Consider the following 20244-nt stretch of genomic DNA (forward strand, 5'->3'; position numbering starts at 1 on the left):
AAACATCATTAAATGAAAAACACAGCAGTTTGCTTTAGGACTCTGGTTTGTAAAAAACTTGTAAACTCCTCAGTGATCATGCAAATGCTGTAGATAGCATGACTTGTCTGGTTAAAACAGATTATGACAAACAGATTTTACTCCAGAAATCGAGGTGAAATATCAAAGAACTAGGGATTATGTCCTTATTTTCTTTCCGTTATTTATTTATTATGTCCTTTTTGGAGGGAGTTTTTTTCAGTTCCCTCCATTGTGGACACATACTGGAGTGATACTGGAGTGACTGGCAGGAATTGCTCTATGCTTAAGGGCAACAGCAAGAGTTTAAGCATACCCATAGCAGCTAGACTCTAGTCTTTCTGCATTTGAGTTTGCTTGGCAGCATTAGACCATGATTTCTTTAACACTACATGAATGATTACCTAAAGGGACACAAGCTGGAGGCGTAAAAAGTCCAAGTATACAAACAGAGAGTTCATCACTAGTTTGTTCATTCTTATCGTGGACAGATTAATAAGTAATCTCCTATCTCAGCAGGAATAGTGAGGTGCTATTGGCTAATTTCATCTGTGTGCTTTTGTACTACAGCATATAACTAAGGATGGATTTGGAGGTCCAACCTCAGACTCTTATGAAACTTGATATCTCTTTGTCAGCCCACCATGGAGCTCCTGGGACTGACTACTATCATCTTGCTGGCCTGCATCTCATGTCTTCTTCTCTTTGCAGCATGGAGAAGGATATCACAAACAGAGAAGGAGCCTCCAGGTCCTATGTCCCTCCCCCTCATTGGAAACATGTTCCAGCTGAACCCATGGAACTTGGCTGAAAGCTTGAAGGAGGTAAAAAGCTGTCTCCTTTCCTGTGTTGTCTCCATTGCCTGTAATACAAAGCGCAGTCCAGACAGTCTCAGTTTAATTCACTAGTGTCAATGCTGCATTGACCAAACATCAAGCTTGAATAGGAAAGGTTTCCCAGAAATGTATGCTTCTGATGTCTTATACTGCGTATTACAGTAATTGTACTAATGACGAGTCCTGTGCTGGCCTCATGGCTATACTGCATTTTGCAATAGATTTTTTATGAGTACTCTGATGTTATTCCACTATTCACCACATTCCTTTTGTGTCCAATTCCTCACCACTCTGGCAGCAGGGTCTGGCCTTGTTTGAGGGAAGACCCTGCTCTATTTTGTTGCCTCTGCTCCTTGTCCTATAGGTATAATCTCCTAGGAGGGGAAGCAGTAATTGAAGGGGCTGAAGGAAAGGAGTTTGGAGGTGCTGTCCATTCCCTCCCCTGGCTATTGTCATGCATCTGTCAAACAAAACTGGTGTATTGTAATGCCTGGGAGGGGTTTGATGGGGGCAGTTTGGCTGTAGTATCTGTTCCTTAGGGGACTGTGAGGGGATGGTGGTAGATAGATGGGAAGGGGCTGAGTCGTCACTGGGTTTCCAGACACTTTGAGCAGGGCTCTCGTCCACAGGGTGAAGGCTCTCTGGGGCAAATCCCAATCTCTGTGGGAGGTCAGGCAGTTGAGAACCTCCAGGCTTCACATCCAGCCCCAGTGAATCCACAAGTTTTAACAGTAGTATGAAATGGTGATACTCTAGTGTTTTGCCAAATACGAATACAGGGGAGGTCAAGCAGTAACACAGGTGACCAAATCACTAGATTATGCAACAGGAGACTTTTCAGTGTTCTTGTCAGCAATCTGCTACTGTTTCTTTCGTTCAGCTTTCTTTTATTTTCACTCTGTGTGGCAACATCATACAAGCAGCACAATTCCTCGAAACACCTCTCTGGAGAGCTCAAAGGTGTGAGTGCCTGGCACTGTTAAAAAGAAACCCTTGTGGATTAAATATGCTTGAGTCAACATTTATCCCAACTCTAATTTCACACACCCTTAGCATTAAGTGAGATGAGGATCTGTTGAATCAAAGCACACTCCCAGCTTCCACACTGTGAGTGACACTGAGCCTCTAGCTGGGGTGCAGTTAAGCTGCTCCATGTATTGGTGCATATCAGACCTTTTGTCTGTCACAGTATTGTGGGATCTTCAAGTGTTTCCAGAGATTAAAAAAAAAAAAAAAAAAAAAAAAAAGATTTTCATATGAAAGGCTAGCGTTGACCAAGCCACTTCTGAGTGTTCACTTTGGAAAAAAATGTGGCAATGGCTAGCATCACCATGTCCATCAGCAGATGCACCCATACCCATATGAGCTTCTTTTTGCCTTGCTGCTTGTGACTGTTGAGCATCACAAGCACCCTGCATTGTTTCAGAGCCCTAGGTCACTCGGTTTCCCAAAAATACTGGGACTATAACTGTCTTGTTCTTAAAAAGTGAACTTCAGAAGAGGTGTTCCAGTTCAGACCAAATGGCCCAAGAATCTTTCTGCAGCTATAGCTAAAACCAGATGCTTGGGAAAGAGTACATGATAAGCACAAGGATGCAGTGACTATTCACTGGTGTACTCATCCAATTTACAGAGATCTGTGGATTTTAGAGACAACTGTAGTATTTTATGTGCAAAAACCCTTTAGGGACTTGCTTTATCAAGTGTATATAATTGTTTTTTGAGCTCGTGCAAAGTGTTACTATCTACCACATACAGTAGGAAGGTGTTTCAGACCATTTACCAGCCTCGTGAAGATTAATTTCCTTATCTCTGATTTGGACCTGACACATAACTGTTCCTATTCAGATACCCTATTTCTCACACAATTCCCCTCTAGGTGTACTCCATAAGCGAAAGATCTCTGCACTGCTGCTAATCAATGTCGTGCCTCAGTGATGCTGATCTCTTAGCTACATTTTTTTTTTTTTTTTAACATGATTAACATCCAGATGTGGTCTTTGTGTTCTTTCTTCCTACAGCTCAGCAAGAAGTATGGTCCTGTCTTCACTATACATTTAGGCCCCCAAAAGGTTGTGGTGCTGTATGGCTATGAAGCTGTGAAAGAAGCCCTGATCGATCAGGCAGATAACTTCAGCGGAAGAGGCAGTCTGCCATTGCTTAAAAAACTCTTTGAAGGCACAGGTATGTCCCTGGTAATGTCAGCATGCAAAGCCCAGGCAGTCAGTGTTTCAGGAATACAGCTGAGAGGGCAGTGGTGGATTTCATTTACTAGTTTCATACATAAAAAATAGTAGGAAAAGATTAAAAGCCCTGCACCTTTGAGTAAACTGAACCCCTGGAGAACTGTTTAAGATCCCAGGCTGGCTTCAGTCTGTTCCTTTCTATTTCCACCACTCTTCTAATTCTGGTTAAAATCTTGTTCATGAAACGTGCCTCTAAGATCTTACTGTCTTTCTCCCATTTCTGAAAATACTGGGAAGATACCCACAGCTCAGGAGCCAGCAAGAGGAAATCCCAGAGCATAATAGCAACAAGCTAATATTGTCTGTCCTTGTAAGGGTCACACTCAGGATTGGGCCCTGGGCCCATTCACTAGGACAGTTCCCAGTATGGCATTTAACCACATAAGTGGTTATTCCAGAGTACTTATGTTCCATGGTATTTTAAGGGATCACACATTGTGTGAAAGTGCACAGCTGAACATCTGGTCAGTTACCTCAGTGCAAAGGCCATGTGCTGGTGGCCAAGTTCAGGTTAGTACCAGTGGTGCCTTCTTATTTACATCCTGATGTAGTTTCTCTTATTCTGTGAATAAAATTCTATTTTACTCAAAGTGCTGTGATCACATTGATCAGATTTGTCATCTCCAGAACTGAAGAAAAGTTAGATTTGGGGGCATACATGTACAGCGATTGTGGTAGAACTCCACAGAGAGGCATATTTGCATGTTGAGAATTTACCACGTAACACCTATTTAGGGGGGAAAACATCTGTTTCTTCTGTTTTTCCTTCCTGTCAGGCATTGTAACCAGCAATGGGGAGACCTGGAGGCAGCTCCGACGATTTGCCCTCACCACTCTGCGTGACTTTGGGATGGGGAAGAAGAGTATTGAGGCACGAATCCAGGAGGAAGCTGGTTTTCTGGTGGAGAGGCTCAGGAACACACGTGGTAGGACATGGACTTTGTGCCTGCTAGGACACTGAATCTGCAATGGGACAGTGAGGGCAGTGGGGCTGCTTCGCCAAACCTGTGACCCAGGAAGTGGGTATACAGCTCCTGTTTCTGCTATTTCAACCTACAAATGCATTTTTTTAGTAGTATGCAAATTAAGACTACTTATTTTATGTACCTCCCCTGAGAGTGGCACCACCCTGGACTACAGGCTTCCTTTGCACAACCAACCTTCATGAGTGATAATCAGCAAGGGAGGAAAAGCAGATGGACCTAAATAGATGACAATCACTGTTTCCTATGAGCCTCTAGGAAATTGTGACCCTTCATCTCTGGGTCACTTTGTTCTGGCATCTTTTACTATGTACTAAAATGTTGCGCAAGCAAGATATATGCAAATGAAAAGTATAAAGCATATTTATTCTTAAAGCTAACAATAAATAGCTAGGAGTACTAATCTACTAGGCTTAGGGTTACTATGCTCACCACTTCTAATGGGACTGTGGATGGGTCTTTGCTGGCCAGGGAGTCATCAGACAGGCAGGCAGAGAAAGGTCGGCTGCAGTGCTCCTTGGAACAGACTGCTCCTCAGTGCTGTTAAGTTGCCATTTTCTGTTGCCTTTTTTTTCCTTTAAGATTGTATACCTTTTCATCTTGATGCTTCTCCTCTTCCATCCTTGATATGTACCGCTGTCTGCAATTTTATATTTCCTGTCTTTCGTGGGTCTAATACCACTTTTTCTCACACAGGTAATTTTCTAAGAAGTTTATTCAGTTATGTTATCAAAATTCTACTTTTGATCATAGGTATCTGAACCCCTAGGAGAGGGCTAGACAACTGAGGTTATGCTAATAGAGTTTGTACACAGGGTGCAATAACTTAAAGACACGGATAATGCAAAGTCCTTAAAATTTTCCTTAGATTTTGGAGGGATTCTTCAGGCTGTTTCTAATAGTCTATAATGCAGAGAGGCATGTATCATCTGAAGAGGAACCAAGCCACTCAGACCAGTGTTCTGGTGAGAACAGGAAAAAAGAGGTATTTAAACCACCTAGACAGGAAAATCAGATCACTTAAAGTAGAGAAAAATAAATTGGATAAGCCCTCCACCAGCTTCTCAGAGAACTATACAACTCTGAGTCTCAAAGACTCATAGTAGATGCAAAACTTCCCCATAGTGTTGGAGGAGGGAATAATGACCAAAATACTGAAAGCAAGGTACCGTTTTATTTTTGTTGCAGAGAAACCTTTTGACCCTAGCTGTTTCTTAATCCATGCTGTTTCCAACATCATCTGCTCTATTGTCTTTGGGGATCGGTTTGATTATGAGGACAAGAAATTTCTAACTTTAATTCAGTTGATGGAAGAAAATAACAGGCTCCAGAACAGCGTACAGACACAGGTATGTGCAATTTCATTTCAGTAGTAAATTAATTAATTATTATGATTTTAATGAATATTTATTCACATTATTCATTTTTTATTGGGGTAAATTTTCCTAAATGTGGAGAAGAATTTTCCTAAATATGGAGAAGGCCAAAAAGTCAATTAAATGATCAAGTCCTGATTTTGCGTGGTGGTTTTTTGTTGTTGTTGTTGTTGTTTATATGTTTTTCTTTTAATTTACGGACTCCAAACTGTTTGCCCAGAGAAGGGTATCATTGCAAAAGTAGCTCAAGTGGAGTCTATCCTTGAAACCATAATGTAAAAAGCATTAAAATCCACTTGAATAATATAGGCCTACTGTTCCAAAATATCTAATTACTAATTTTTGTAGTAATAGTTAGGGGAAAAAAATTATTGTATCTACATTGAGCAAAATGTGCTTTTGCATCATTTTATTTTTACAGATATACAATTTCATCCCAAATATCATGGAACGTTTACCTGGGCCCCATAAGACACTCATAAAAAATGTTGAAGATATAAATCAATTTATTTCTGAAATAGTAACAGCACACCAGGAATCTCTGGATCCCAGTTGTCCTCGAGATTTTATTGATGCTTTCATCAACAAAATGGAACAGGTAATGTAAGAGTGAGAGGATTCTGGATGTCAGAGTGAGAAGGTTTTGGATACTAAGAATACCACTGTTTGAATCCCTGTGTTTTCTCGCAGTTGTAGCAGGTCACTGGGCTTTTGCAAACACAGAGAGGAATACACTTCTATTGGCACCATTGTTCTATGCTCACCTTCATTCTACCCTCTCCATTTTATTTTTAAAGATTTTTAAACACAGAACTAACATTGGCATACAGCACTAGGCAAACCTAGGACAGCTGGTGACAAACCTGACTGATGTAATTTTGAATTATATTCCTCCCATATCAAAAATGTTCACATCATTCAGTAGAAGTACCGTAATTGCTGGTGTTCTGGAGATCATTTTATTTTCAAAAGGAAATTAGATGTACTTAAAAACATATGTTACAGGAACAAGACTTTCCTTTGTAAACAAGCTTCTTAGCTTTCTCATTCAAAGAATTCTGCTAAATCTTCCTTTAGGAGAAAGGGAACAATCACTCAGAATTCACCGCTGAAACCTTGACCAGAACCACACTCGACTTGTTCCTTGCAGGAACAGGGACAACCAGCATTGCCTTGAGATATGGACTTCTGATACTCCAAAAACACCCACATGTTGAAGGTAAAAGAAAGGGAATAAATACCTGGAAAAAATTTAATAGGACATGGGTGCAATTTGTACAATTCCTGTCACTGCCACAGGTGGCAATGGTCCCCTGGAAGATGTCTGTCAGTCTTAGTTCTATTCATAGGAGAGAGGCATTAGTACTAAGTTTGTTCATATATTCTTGAGGCTCTAAAAGTTTTGCTGTAGCTCTAGGAAGAGGTTTAGGCAAACAGACAAGAGACTTGACCATCCAACACTTACTTATTTCCTAACAGAGAAAATGCACCAGGAGATTGACCGTGTGATTGGCCGAGACCGAAGTCCTTGCATGGCAGACCGGAGCCAGATGCCCTATATAGATGCTGTGATTCATGAAATCCAGAGATTCATTGATTTCCTTCCACTTAATGTCCCACATGCTGTGACCAAAGACACCAAGTTCAGAGACTATTTTATCCCCAAGGTCTGTTCCACTGTTTCTGAGAAAGGTCATAATCTCTTGAAAACAATTATGAGTTCTATTCATTATCTTTTACTTCGCTTATTTTCAAACACAGAGAAATAATATATAGAATCAGAATAATTTAGTATGGGAGAGTATCCTGAAAGTTATTGAGTTTAGCCCCCTCCATTGTATTTGAAAAAAACCTTTCCATCCTCTGTGAGAAGGAGATGGAGCTTTCTATTTTTCACATAAACATGAACAATCAAAGTTCTAATTTATTTAAAAGCAATGTTAAATACTCGAACCAACCTTACTATTAAAATTCATTACAGAACATCTTTAGCATACTTATAGCAGATATTTGTATTTATTAAATACTCATTTTAAACTGGTCAAACTTTGCTGACTCGGATAAAATATGTTCTGTTACCTTTTAAAGAGGTAGGGGAGTAAAGGATCATGAATTGTTTTTCAGTTACAGTGTCTTTCCAGCTGTGCTCTTTTGCTTAGGCAAAGAGTGCTTTTAACCTTATTATAGCATACATGGGTTAAATAGTGATTCTTTTTACCAATTTCCTGTATCATCAGAATTTTTGTGTCCCATGTGCATGTGCAAACTTAGGTATACAGAGATCTGGGATTGACCAGAGGTCTGCTTAGTTTTCCCTTGTTGCTTTCCATCCAATGTGTGTGATGATCACAGAGCTTACCCAGGCCAAAACTACTGGGGAATTAAATAAATGAAAGCTGGAGCTTCCTATTCCAGTCTTCAGGGTTATCAGGATATTGACTCCATACAAACTTTGGCACTGGGTTCTCTTTCTATAACAAATGATTTCAAAGCTGATACAGTTGACAAGAGAATTTACTTTTCAACATTCTAGAAGATGCATATGGTCCTCTTGAGGTATCATTATGCATTAAGCATTATGCAGTGCTCTAAGTTTTTATTTCCCTTTGTGAAATAGTCCTCCTGATTTTTACTTATTATAAAAATAATTGTTATTGAATGAACTGCTTCTCTGGAGGAATGTAGCCAGTTAACTCCTATACATGAATGAGTACTGTTGATCTCAGTCAACTCTTCTGAAAGTTTTTTCCTCAGGAAAAAAAAAAAAATCCTGTTTCCCTAAACCTTTTAAATCTCACCCAAAAACCCACTTATGGCTCATGAGGAGTTCTACCAGCCTTTCTCATGAAATTTTAATTTTGCTACTTCTGACAGTTATATGTACTGAGACTACTTAGCATTTAAACCAAAGCAGTGCCATGCTGTTCAGCTGTGGGAACTGCTCAATACTGCTGTGTTTTGGCATGTCCCCACTTGAATTTTCTTCTCTCTTTGCTAATTCAGGACACTATGATATTCCCTATGCTGTCTCCCATCCTAAAAGACAGCAAGGAATTTCCAAATCCTGAAAAATTTGACCCAGGACACTTCCTGAATCCAAACGGTACCTTTAAAAGGAGCGACTACTTCATGCCATTTTCTGCAGGTAAGAGCTCTTTCTGCTTCAGATCCTAGGCTGTGCTTTGCTAGAACCTCCAAACATTTTGGGGGCTCTGTCACCACTGTCTGTACAGTGATGTAGAATAGAAGAGTCACTTCTGGGCAACCCTAACCCCTGTACTAGAGTTTCAGTTGGCTTACTTTCTTAGTAGTTACAAAAGACCACCCTATGCATTCTACACAAAGGGATGCATGAGGTGAGACTCACAGCCATGCCACTTCTCTCTCTCCAGACTTACCATCAAACAGCAGCAGAACATGAAAAACTGAAGCTTTCAAACTGCCTTTCCCCACTGAGTGCACTCACATTATTTTGGATACTGAACCCCTAGTTTAATTCAATTCACTTCCCAAAAAAAGCTCCAGTGCTGCCCATCTATTCTGAGATGTCTGAACTTTCAAGGAACAGGGGTTAAAATAAGTTACCAGAAAAATTACTCTACAATCACCTCCTTTTTTATTATTTGTTCTTTGCAGGAAAACGCATCTGTGCAGGCGAAGGCCTGGCCCGGATGGAGATATTCATATTTCTAACATCCATTCTGCAGAACTTTACTTTGAAACCTGTTATGGATCGGAAGGACATTGACACTTCCCCAATAATCACCAGTCTGGCAAATATGCCCCGATCTTATCAGGTCGGTTTTGTTCCCCGTTAGACAATGAAGACAATTGGCAGCTCCCAAATTCATGAAAATTCTTTTTGCATTGAAGTCATTTCCCAGCTTGATGAGACTGAGATCATTGTTATATTCTTTATGGAGATAAATATTATGCTTTAAAAAAAAATTTGTATGGTGTTTTGATAATCACCACAGCCAGCTCTAAACAGAGGCAGAGTAGGTAACTGCATAGCAATTAGCAAAAACTCCCTATGCTGAACGATAGAGGGTCTCCTCTGCCTAGCTCAGGTTCCTATCTGGTTCCTGACATCCTGATGTGTCAGGCTGTGTGGACTAGTGCTGTGAGAGTCCAGCTGCTGCTGTCTCTGTCACCTGCTCCTCTCAGCACAGCAGGAATAGATGCTTGCATTAGAGGCTTTTTCCAGACCGTGCTTGAGGTACATTTCTACTCTGTTTTCAGTCTGTTTGTGATCTACTTGTAAGCATAAAGCAATATGGAATGATTTTCTTCTGTTAGAAGATGACCATCTACTGTAATCTTGCCCCAGTACAAATCCTCTCATATGATGGGGATGGAGTTAATCTGATGGCTGGGCAGATGGGTCCTCTCTTGTGTGATTATAATGAAGATCTGTAAAATTAGAACTTATACTGCAAAATAAAGAGCAAGTAATGCACTGAATTGCTTTGATAAGATCCTAGAAGGACATGTTTTACTAGAAAACCTTTCTACACAAAGCTTAGACTCTCAAATGTTTTCCAAGATTTGTACATATTTGACTTTTATTTCACTCATTTATATGAAAAGATTTACAGCTTGAAGACTGAGCTACAATGACCTATAAAACTTATATTTTCAGTAACAAAGTGGTAGAAGGCTCAATTGGCCTTATTAGACCTATCAGAACCAGAACTGTGATTACAGCACTGACCATTGTGCAAAAGAGGACAAATAAAATAATACTGGGATCCCCATGACGTCATTTACTAGCTGAATGGCAGCTTACATCTTCCCAGTACTTTTATGAAGTATGTAAAGATCTCTAAAGCAATTTTACAACCATTAGGCAGAAAGAGATAAAAGGAGTTTACATGAGATGCCAAGCATAGATGTACAAATGTAGAACTAGATTTCCCAACTTGATCGCATTTCCACCAGTGTATAACTTATAGTGATTACAGTGACAACAGAGAGCTGAAACTATGCTATGTGGAACAATGCAGCAATTGTAATATTGCCACAATGGCATTAGCTGTTCATGTAAGCAGCCAAAACATCTTTCCTTTTGAAGTATTAATTAGTTTGATATACCTTGAGTTGTTAGCATGGCATTACAAAGTCAGTCCATAGCAAAAAATATTACAGAATCACAGAAATATAAATGTAAAAAAAAAAAAATCTAGCTTATAACCATATACAACCAGGACCAACTGTTAGGAGACTTCACGGCAGGAGAAAAAAAAAAAAAAGCACTCTGTACTTCCCCTTCAGTTGTTCCATGACTAAAATAAGCAAAGCAAATGGCCTAAGGGGCAACTTCCCTGTTCCAGATATCTTCATCCATGCTGAATAAATAGAGCAGGCAGCCAGTACAATTCAGCAATAAAACAGCTTTAGCTCACAGAGACTCCACCATGATACCGAGCAGAAATTAGAGATAAAGGAACACTGAGGCTGACTACTGAAATAGTCCTGACTGTTTCAGGAAATACTTGTCCCATAGAGATGACCTACCCAGCTCCTAGTGTGGAAAGCTGGGTGAGAATGACAACACTGCCACCTGTTTTCCAGGTAGTAACCCAGACATTGCAAAATGCAACAGACACCATCTACAATAGCAAGAGAATGGGACCATTTAATGCCTGTAAGCCAAAGGTCTGTTCAGCTTCAGACAGGTTTTGCTCCTGTACTAAATGAAACATCAGCTCTTCCCTTTTCTGACTTTGCAGTTACATCCTCCTCCTCTACCCAGCAAGAATCTGTCAGGAAAGTACATGTTCCTCTGGAGAACTACTAGGACAGTGGAATATGTCCTCTTCCACCAGACTCTTTGTCAATCAGAACCACTTTCACAACATCACATCCATATAACACCACTGCACATACTGTGCCCAAAAATACATTGTGAACATGACACCATCCTTCTTACTGAGCTGAAACAATTTACCAAAAAAGAACTTTTAAATTACACCCATATAATTACAAGAACATGAGCAATTCATACTACATAGAAATGAAAAGTGCTCTTTTAGTTATTCTTTAGCTGCAACATTTTTCCTATGAAGGGCAAAGGAAATGGCCCAGGAAGTAGCTTCCCTGTTTCAGACATCTCCACTGCTGAAGAGACAAGGAGGCAGACAATGAAAAATAGCAAGGAAATGGTTGTGGCTCCCAGGGGTTCTGTTCCAATGTGAAGCAGAGATGTGGGATCAAAGGAGAGCTGATGCTGCATCCTGAAAGTCTCACTTTATGTAGCCTATGGTAAAAACAACAATGAAAAGATAATCAATAGATCTAATTTCTTCCAGGTTAAACATAACTGGTTAGATAAAATCACTGGCTGCTGACAGACCTGCATGAACTGCTTTAATTTGTTATTTTTGGTGACCTCTGTCAAGGTTCAACTTTGTTCTACTGTAATATCAGAAAGCAGGGACAAATACTAATCATTAACAAACTTCATCATACTTAAATATCATGTTTGTGTTCTTATTACTTTTGCTTGTATGTTAAATATCATGTTTGTGTTCTTATTACTTTTGCTTGTATGTTTTTTCTCAGATGTAACACTCACATACAACAACATATATAATAATTATATATTTAGCTTCAGGCCAATATACATTTGTGATTAGCACCCCATTGGATATCTTTTAACATTTCTATTGAACAAAGAGTTGCATGTAAAAAAGTATACTCCATTCTAGAAGAGTTATTTTTCAGCTGTTGAACACATTGCAGTTTCCATTAATGATTTAAGACCCCATCCTGAATACTCTGGACATTTCCACAGAATATTGTTCAGAAAGTTGGATCAGACTCAGAATCATAGAATCATTTAGGTTGGAAAATACCTCCAAGATCATCAAATCCAACTGTTAAGTCCAACTTCTGAAGAACCTGTTGGAGCAACTGAGTAGAAATGCCTCAAGGGTGTTTGGGAAAAAATCCTTCTCTGGAATTGAACGCTTCTGTTTCTGCTTACCTGTATTTTCTAGGCTATTAGTCCCTGGTTTGCAGTTACAGTCCTGTCAAGAACTACAGACTTGTCAAGAACTGCTTCAGCTTCAAAGCAGCTGCACAAACCACTTTGACAAGATACTTTGTCCCTTGATTTTTATTTGTCAGCCCCCTCTTCCCTGTGTGATCTTCCATGTTCTTCCCTTCGAGCACATGCTGCTTTCTTATTATCTTTTCCACCAGGAAATGCCACAGAAGAGAAGAGATGATGTTTTAATATCCCTTGTGTCTCCTCTGAGATGTCTAATGGACTTTGTAGGAAAAATGTTTGAGCAACAACCAAGCTGTGCCTTGGCTTTTAGACTATACAATTCACTAGTAATATGCTGTCCACACACACTTCTCCATGCCTCTTCTGTGGTGCTGCTTTTCAAGGACCTGCCAACCTTGCCGTGATTTGAATTCTACCAGTCACACAGAGGGCCCTCAGGCAGAGAAGGGAATGGTCATTTAGAGACAGAACTGAGAAAGCAGCTGCCAGCTCTTACCACTGGCATATAAACACTCAGGTACCCATTCTCGAAAATTTCGTCAGTAAAAATTCACTTGTGGGACAAGCTCCTCTTCCCATCTCTGCTTCCTGGAGATATGATACTCAAAACGTTTGTGAAAGAGTTTGCTATTTCTTAGCTCTCTTACCTGAAAACACTACGTGAAATCCATGGCTAGACAGACTTCCATCTTCAGAATTCCTGAGGCTCCAGAGTTCAAAGAGTTCATCTTTGTAATTGTAAAATATCACTGTATTTTCTACATGTAGAAAAGCAATTATTTCAACACAATATTGGTTCTTACTTTTCCTGCTTTAACTGCTTTATCTTGGCGAAGTTTTCTCTACTGACACATCACCCCCTTGTGGCCATCTTGCAATCCTGTCAAGAAAAGACAATGAGCAGAAAAATGCTGTATTATTTTTCTTTGAAATTTTCTATGCCCTGATCATACAGATTCCCAGAACTTCCAACAGCATTCTGGTTTGTATGTGGTGAGTGGATCTTACCACATCAAGTCTACCTGTGAGTAAAACAAGCTATGGCTAAGCCAGCAGTTCTACTAAACCAGATCCAAACAGGAGTGTCACTGCAGTATATTTAAACCTATTCTTCAGCCTTCTTTGTAAAAAGAATTTTAATTAAAAGAATTTTAGTTAAGAATTCTAAAAGAATGTAAAAGATTCTTTGTAAAGACACAAATCAGACACTAGACCTTTGACTATAAAGAGATAGGATAGGGCAGGCCGGGAAGCTCCATGCAGACTGAGCATTCTCCAGGTTGAGGTAAATGCAGAGGTAACAAGATAAAACGGCTTTTGCTTGCATGGGAGCGTATTTACTTGTCCACTGTCACTCTGTCCCCTTGATGCACTCGGCCCTAAAAGATGAGAAGCAGTACCTGTTAACACCAGCAGTGTGGATGCTCTCTTTAGAGGATTCCAGCTTAGTTTCCAGTTTAGAGGATTCCAGTTTCCAGGATTCTCATTCCAGTTTTAGTTGTGACATTGACAGAATCCTCTGCTTTCAGACATGCCTTTGGAGACCCTATAAGGTGCTGATTAGTGGTGTTCTGTACAGTCATAATCTGCTTAATCAAAATTTTCCAGTTATCTGCTGAGCAGAGGACAAACTCTAGCCTTTGTATCCTTGACAATGTGTTATTGTTTAGCTAGCAACAGTCTTTGAGTGCAGTCTCTTCTATCCAAACACCCTGGCAATACTTGTATCCAACTCCTGTGTTTGGAAAAATTCCTACTGGGTTGCCATAATGTCCAAAGCTACCATTGCCAATATATGATGCTGCATGCACACATTAGGGAAAGAAAGTCTTGCTGGCACAGGATGAGCTTTGTACATTGAACACTACTTGAGGGTGAAAAACACAAGTGTCTCATATTTTCTTTTACGAAAGACTTGTAGCCCTGAAACTTCTTCACCATTGTGTACCTCCCCATGGCCTCAAGACGAGCAGGTGCCCTACTAAAGCAGCCGCAGTAGGAAGTATTAGAGGATGTGAACAAAAACAGAGAGGAGACCTGCATTGTTCTTCATAGTCAGTTCAGATTACACAGCAAGGCTGCTGTAATGATCCCAGTAGCAGAGGATTTTTCTTATTCACGACACTATGAGCCTTGGCATCTTAACTGGAATGTGGATGTATGTATTAAGGAAAACTGAATGGTGACTGCAACACTTAAAGACAGAGCAGGGCTGCCATGCATCCAGTTCTGCACCCAGCTTGGTTCTGTGGACTGTCTCCGACTGAGGATCTTAGTACATGGCACAGATCCAAGAAGGGAGTGGATTTGCACCTAAATTGAAAGCATGCTGCTATTAGAGTATGGAGCCTGTCTGGGTCATGTTCTCAGTTCAATACCTGATTGGCAGGTTATCTGCCAGGAGCAGAAGAATGTATTTAGCTTGCTGCATAGTGATAGGACAAGCACTTTGTGCTTGGTATTTTCCCTATCGCATAAACATGATCACAATGCTCTAGACAGCATCTTATCCTCAGGAGATTTTACATCATCAGCTGTGATTCTCCTCCATAATGGCAAAGAAAAAGGACAGTACTATCAACTACACTGGTGAGTCTGGCTGAATCATGTCCACCTCTTGTATAATCTAAAAGTGCATGAAACCCTGGAGACACAGGACTTGTAGACTCTCTACCACCTTGTCTTATTGCCATTGATATATTATACTTCCCCATATCAGAGATCACCAAACAGGCCACTGTCCAAGCTGTCATTCATGCCAGTCTCTAGGAATGAAGATTTTAGATCTGCCTGGTGAAGATCCTCTTGTCTAGCATAACTGTGAACACAGCATGAATCCTAAAATTATGATCTGTGAGATTTTAAAACACGTGCTGTTATACATGGTATGATTTCCTCCAACACAGAAATAACTCATCAGTTGGTATCTCTTCCTGTTGGACTGGAGGATGTTGCTTTGATAATGATGCTAAGTGTTTAGTAGCTAACTACGGATAAAAGCAGACAGACACAAATGCATGGATGCCTCTGGGAGACTTAACCCTGTTCTTAAGATACTCATTCAAGAAAATCTTTCAAAGTGAACTTGGCCTTCTCAAATCCTACGTCAAGGCCATCTAGAATAGTATTTACCATGTTACACCCAGGATTTTTAAAGTGATGCTGAAGGCTCTCAGAGGTCTTGCTTCACTGCTTTTACATAGCACTAGGAAAAACTGTCAATCAGTGGCTGTACACAGAATTATGAGTTTTACCATATTGTCACCTGACTAATCATTCTTCTAAATAGTCTGTAAGAAGTTTGAACTTCCTCTTTCCTACATCAGCATTTGTAGCATCATCTACTGCAACTCACTCAAAAGCCAGCTTCAACTAGTATAAGTCAATAGGAACCAAAAACCCACAAATTTTGAGTGGGAGTTTCTGTTCAGTGAAAAGGGCCTTGTTAAATTAGCAATTTGGAGCATTGTTAATCTTGTATAGAAGGAGGTTTATTTGCTGGGCATGCCCCTTCAAAAACTACCAGGATCAAAATATTATACAAAACTTCACTGGGAAAGCAGAGAAAGGATATGCTAAGTTTGCTAAGCATGTGATAATGTGATACAAGAATTCCACCTGAGTTCAGGACAGGTAAAGAATATAAGTGAAGAAATACTTGACACAGAGTTTAAAGCATGTTCTCTTGTATAATCTCCAGTAACTGGAAAGAGTTTGTCTTTATTAACAGACCCTTTGAAAAATAAAAGGACAACTTACATAGTCTTTCCAACAGGAATTTGAGATTCCAGAGAGACAAATGCAGCAAGTTGTTTTATTGTAAATTTATCATAACTAGTCTCTCTGTTGCAAACAGATGAAGATGGATATCAAACTCAAGTATTTTCAGTATCGCATTTATAACTCCAAAGGCCAGGGAATCTTCTTTATGCAGAACTCAATGAAAGAAAAAAATAGGTTTAGGATAAACCTGCTGCTACTATGGGAAAACATCTTTATAGGTTATTCAAAGCTTTTCCTAGGTAGAATGTTTCATGTGAGACATAGGACTAACACAGATAGCCAGTATCAACATACGGGTTAGGAACAAGTTTCAACTTTTCACCGTGTAACAACGGAAGCAACAGAAACATTTTAGAAGAGGAAAATACCATTCAGCCTTAAGCATGAATACAGCCTACTGTATTCAATAGATACAAAAGATTACCAGTCACGATGCTAGCTGTTACCAAATCCTTGTCAACATATAAAACTGGTGTTGTGTAACTTAAGCAGGGATCAGTCTGACTCATACCCCAACTTAAGTCCAACTTAAAATCCAACTTAAAGATTGTTGTAATTTCATCGTTTCTCCAGTTTTTTGTACTTGGCTTCTGCAAGAGGAAAAATAACAGTATTTTAGGACTCAATAGGTAAAAATCTTAAATCTTGTATGCAGCAATACAAGACATCTTACAACCAAGTTAATTTAAAGAAATCACTTGAGACCATTTTTTCCTAAAGTACTTAGGCAAATCTAATTGAAAAATGGGATTGTCAAGATCTAGGTGCTTAAGTCAGACAACTCGTACTAACTTAAGCCAAGAAGACTTGGGTGCCTGGTGGAACTTAATAAATCTCTATTTGTGGGATTAAATATCTATCTTTAAACTTTGCATCAGTGCACACTGCAAAAAAGAAATCAAGCTTCATTAACAAGTTGTAGTTCAATAATACCTGTATTTTATCTCCATGTAATTTGATATATTAATCTTTTATCAACTCTTACCACTTCACACACATTTCTAATGTTCATTAACTGGAAGTGGATCAACACTATGCTGCAGGGGCAACTCTGCCACTCAGACTTGTTAAATAAAGTAAGAGTTTACTTTGTCTTGGGAAATCTCCTTATAAGAGAATATGTTGCTAGGTAGTAACAGTAGAAGATAATAGTTACCAAGTTTTTTGGAATATGCATCCAGTTTATAAGCTGCTTGCTCCAGAGCTGCAACCTGCTCCTCAATTAGGTTGATTTGTTCCAGATATGGCTGAAGAGCAGCATCTTTAAAAAAAAAAAAAAAAAAAAAAGCAAAGCTGTTAGTTCTTGTTAATTCAATTCCAGGAAACAGTTCATACTTCAAACATAAGAATTTCTCATAATGTTCTCCAGATAAAATACTTCAAAAGCTCCTTCCTTTTCCTACCCCAAAATTGAGTGGTGATGCTGATAGCCATATTCCAGCAACTTACAAAAAGCTTAAGAGGCTAGACTGGATTACTGGAAAAAGCTTACTGGCTAGACTCCACACAAATAGAAAAACAATGTGCAGCAAAAGAATTGTTATTTAATCCCTATCAGTCCAAAATTTGGGGTAGAACAGGACATAAATTCTCTTATGCTAGTCTATGTAGACTGTAGTTTTGTAAAGATATACAGAAGATTGGCATTGTCTAACAGCATGTATATTTCAGTGAGTTTTCTTTCCCTGAGAGCCTATTGGAGTGTAAACTATCAAATCTTAGATGTTTAATTACCCATACAAGTCTATAGTTAATTATACCCCTCCCTTATTTGGTTTACTTACATTTTTGATTTAAATCCTTCAGATTTCTACTGATGTTTATGGCAATATCTTTCATTTCTAGATACTTCAAGCTAGTCAACTTGTTCATGTTTTCCAAGAGTTTGTAGTCTTCACTGGTGGCTTAAAAACAACAGAGTACATTTTAATGTTCATGCAGGTTGAACTGGATGCAGACTCTTCTAGAGAACAAGAAATTTCAAAACAATAGCTAAATATAATGAAGAATAATTTAGGTGGTAGTAGAGGCATTAGTATAATGATGTGCAAAAAGAAATGACATTCTGTGAAATGTAAAAATCAATTGGACTCATGAATTTTTTCTAAAAAAAAAAATAACAAACAAACAAGAAACAAGCAAACTTGAGAAACTTCAGGTGGAAGGAAACTGTCATTCCAAAGACAGGCTCCAATTCAGCAAAACATATAAAGGAAGAATGCTTCAAAGATCAGAATGGTTGATAGAGCTTTGGGCAATCCCTGAATTTTTTTCAGTCTCACAGACTTCCTTGCCTGTTTTACCAAAGTCACTTTCATTCAGATTTTCAAGACAGAATCCAGTGAAATTCAGAAGATAAATTAGCAAGTTTCCACTTCCTGCAGTTCCCTATCTGTTTAACAGAGATAAGAGATCTTCTACACATTCACAGAAATGTGAAAGGATGATCATATCAGACAGATCATCAACCTTATGAAGCATCTCAGCTAGACAGGTATCTACTTAAGTAACCTAACGGCTGAGTTTCCCTTGCTTTTAACGCAGAATTAGATTAGATGACCTACAGAGGTCCCTTCCAACCTATATAATTACATGATTGCCTGATACAGGCTCAAAGCAGTTGGACAAGACTGCTGATTTTTAAAACATATGTGTGTGAAGCACCTATGAGGAACAGAACAGTTACTGCCAGCATTGTCAGGTATGATAAAATAGGTATAGTTTATACAAGCAACACAACAGAGTTCCTGGAAAAAATATGAAAAGAAACAAAAATGTACTTGCCTGTCAGTACTGCAGTGCCTTACCTGTCAGTTCACCTGTTAAGTAAGTGGCCATTTTGCTGAACATATCTTTACATAGTTCATTGATGTCCGCTTCTGCGGGCTCCTTAGCTTCCTCTGCTGTTTCAACAGCAGGATCCTCTAATCAGGGCACACACATTACAGAGTTAGAGAAGGTTAGCAGGTACAGAAACAAGACATAAAAATGAAAAGGTCCAAGTGCTTTATTTTTGTTGGTGTTGTTTTGTTGCTGTTGTTGACTATGCCTACTTTCCATATAAATTGTCTACTTTGCACAAAAGGAGAACAAACCAAGCCTTTTCCTTAAAGAAACATCAAGATTATTTTTCAGTAATACGTTGGGAAATGCGTAAGGGGAAGGCACCTGGCCTGACTGCATTTACAAATATCAGCCCTGCCTCAAAGGAGTACGTGGAGAACTTCTGCGGGACGTCGCCTCTAAGAACTTTGTGCACAATTACATTGATTTTTATTTCTAGTCGCTGCCTTAACGTACAAAAACTGCCCCAAGCCCGCTTCACAAGGGACAAACACGGATTGCCATCCACGGCAAACGACGATCAGCGCTCCCCTCCTCGAAACCCATCTCCACCACGCTCGGCCCCTGCTCTGCTCTCCCACAACCTGGCAGCTTGCTCTTTGTCCTGTGACAGCGTTTGCCCGGCCCGAACGCAGAGACGCCCAGTCCCCGCCCGTAGGGGGATCGCAGATCCATGGCAGTTCGCTGCCATCGGACGGACGGACGGACAGACAGCCCCGGGAGCAGGCAGCGCCCCACCACGGCCCCACCGCCGCCACGGAGCCCCCCCGACCCCCGGCCCCTTACGCTTGGCGGGCTGCGCGCCGGCCTCGGGCAGCCCCTCCGCCGCGGTCGCCATGGCGACAGGCCCCTGCCGCGGCCCCCGCCGCCGCCGCCGTCGCCCTCACCCAGGCCGCGGTCCCGCCCCTCGCCATGGCGGCGCAGGCGCGGCCCTGGAGAAGCGGGGCGGGCCGAGGCCTTCTCGCAGCGCTGGGCGCTGCCCGGCGGGGGCGCTGCTGACCCCCGGCGTGAGGGGAGGCCCCGGCCCCGTACCCCGTACCCCGTACCCCGAGGACACCGTAACCCGAATGTTTATTGCACTTTGACAGGGCAGCCCAGTTCCAAGGGTTGCGGCTCGCACAGCCGTCCCCAGCACATGCTGGC

General features: G+C 40.3%; 2 protein-coding genes across 2 annotated transcripts; one reads left to right on the plus strand and one right to left on the minus strand.

Moving 5' to 3' along the window:
* Positions 1-637: 637 nt before the first annotated feature.
* Positions 638-11995, plus strand: LOC309880227 (cytochrome P450 2H1-like). Its single transcript, XM_082764855.1, has 9 exons — positions 638-842; positions 2876-3038; positions 3877-4026; positions 5272-5432; positions 5881-6057; positions 6537-6678; positions 6939-7126; positions 8463-8604; positions 9096-11995. Exons 1-9 carry the CDS (start codon positions 663-665, stop codon positions 9275-9277), a joined length of 1485 nt encoding a protein of 494 aa, XP_082620981.1. The 5' UTR covers positions 638-662; the 3' UTR covers positions 9278-11995.
* Positions 11587-20002, minus strand: BLOC1S2 (biogenesis of lysosomal organelles complex 1 subunit 2). Its single transcript, XM_082764856.1, has 7 exons — positions 19888-20002; positions 19065-19181; positions 18042-18161; positions 17414-17518; positions 13875-16847; positions 13122-13354; positions 11587-11718 (listed from the first exon to the last, which is right to left on the minus strand). The coding sequence occupies exons 1-5, from the start codon at positions 19937-19939 to the stop codon at positions 16816-16818; spliced, it is 426 nt and encodes a 141-aa protein (XP_082620982.1). The 5' UTR covers positions 19940-20002; the 3' UTR covers positions 11587-11718; positions 13122-13354; positions 13875-16815.
* Between the last annotated feature and the right edge of the window lie 242 nt (positions 20003-20244).

This window comes from Aythya marila (assembly GCF_965140915.1).
Source record: "Aythya marila genome assembly, chromosome: 7".
Lineage (NCBI taxonomy): Eukaryota > Metazoa > Chordata > Aves > Anseriformes > Anatidae > Aythya > Aythya marila.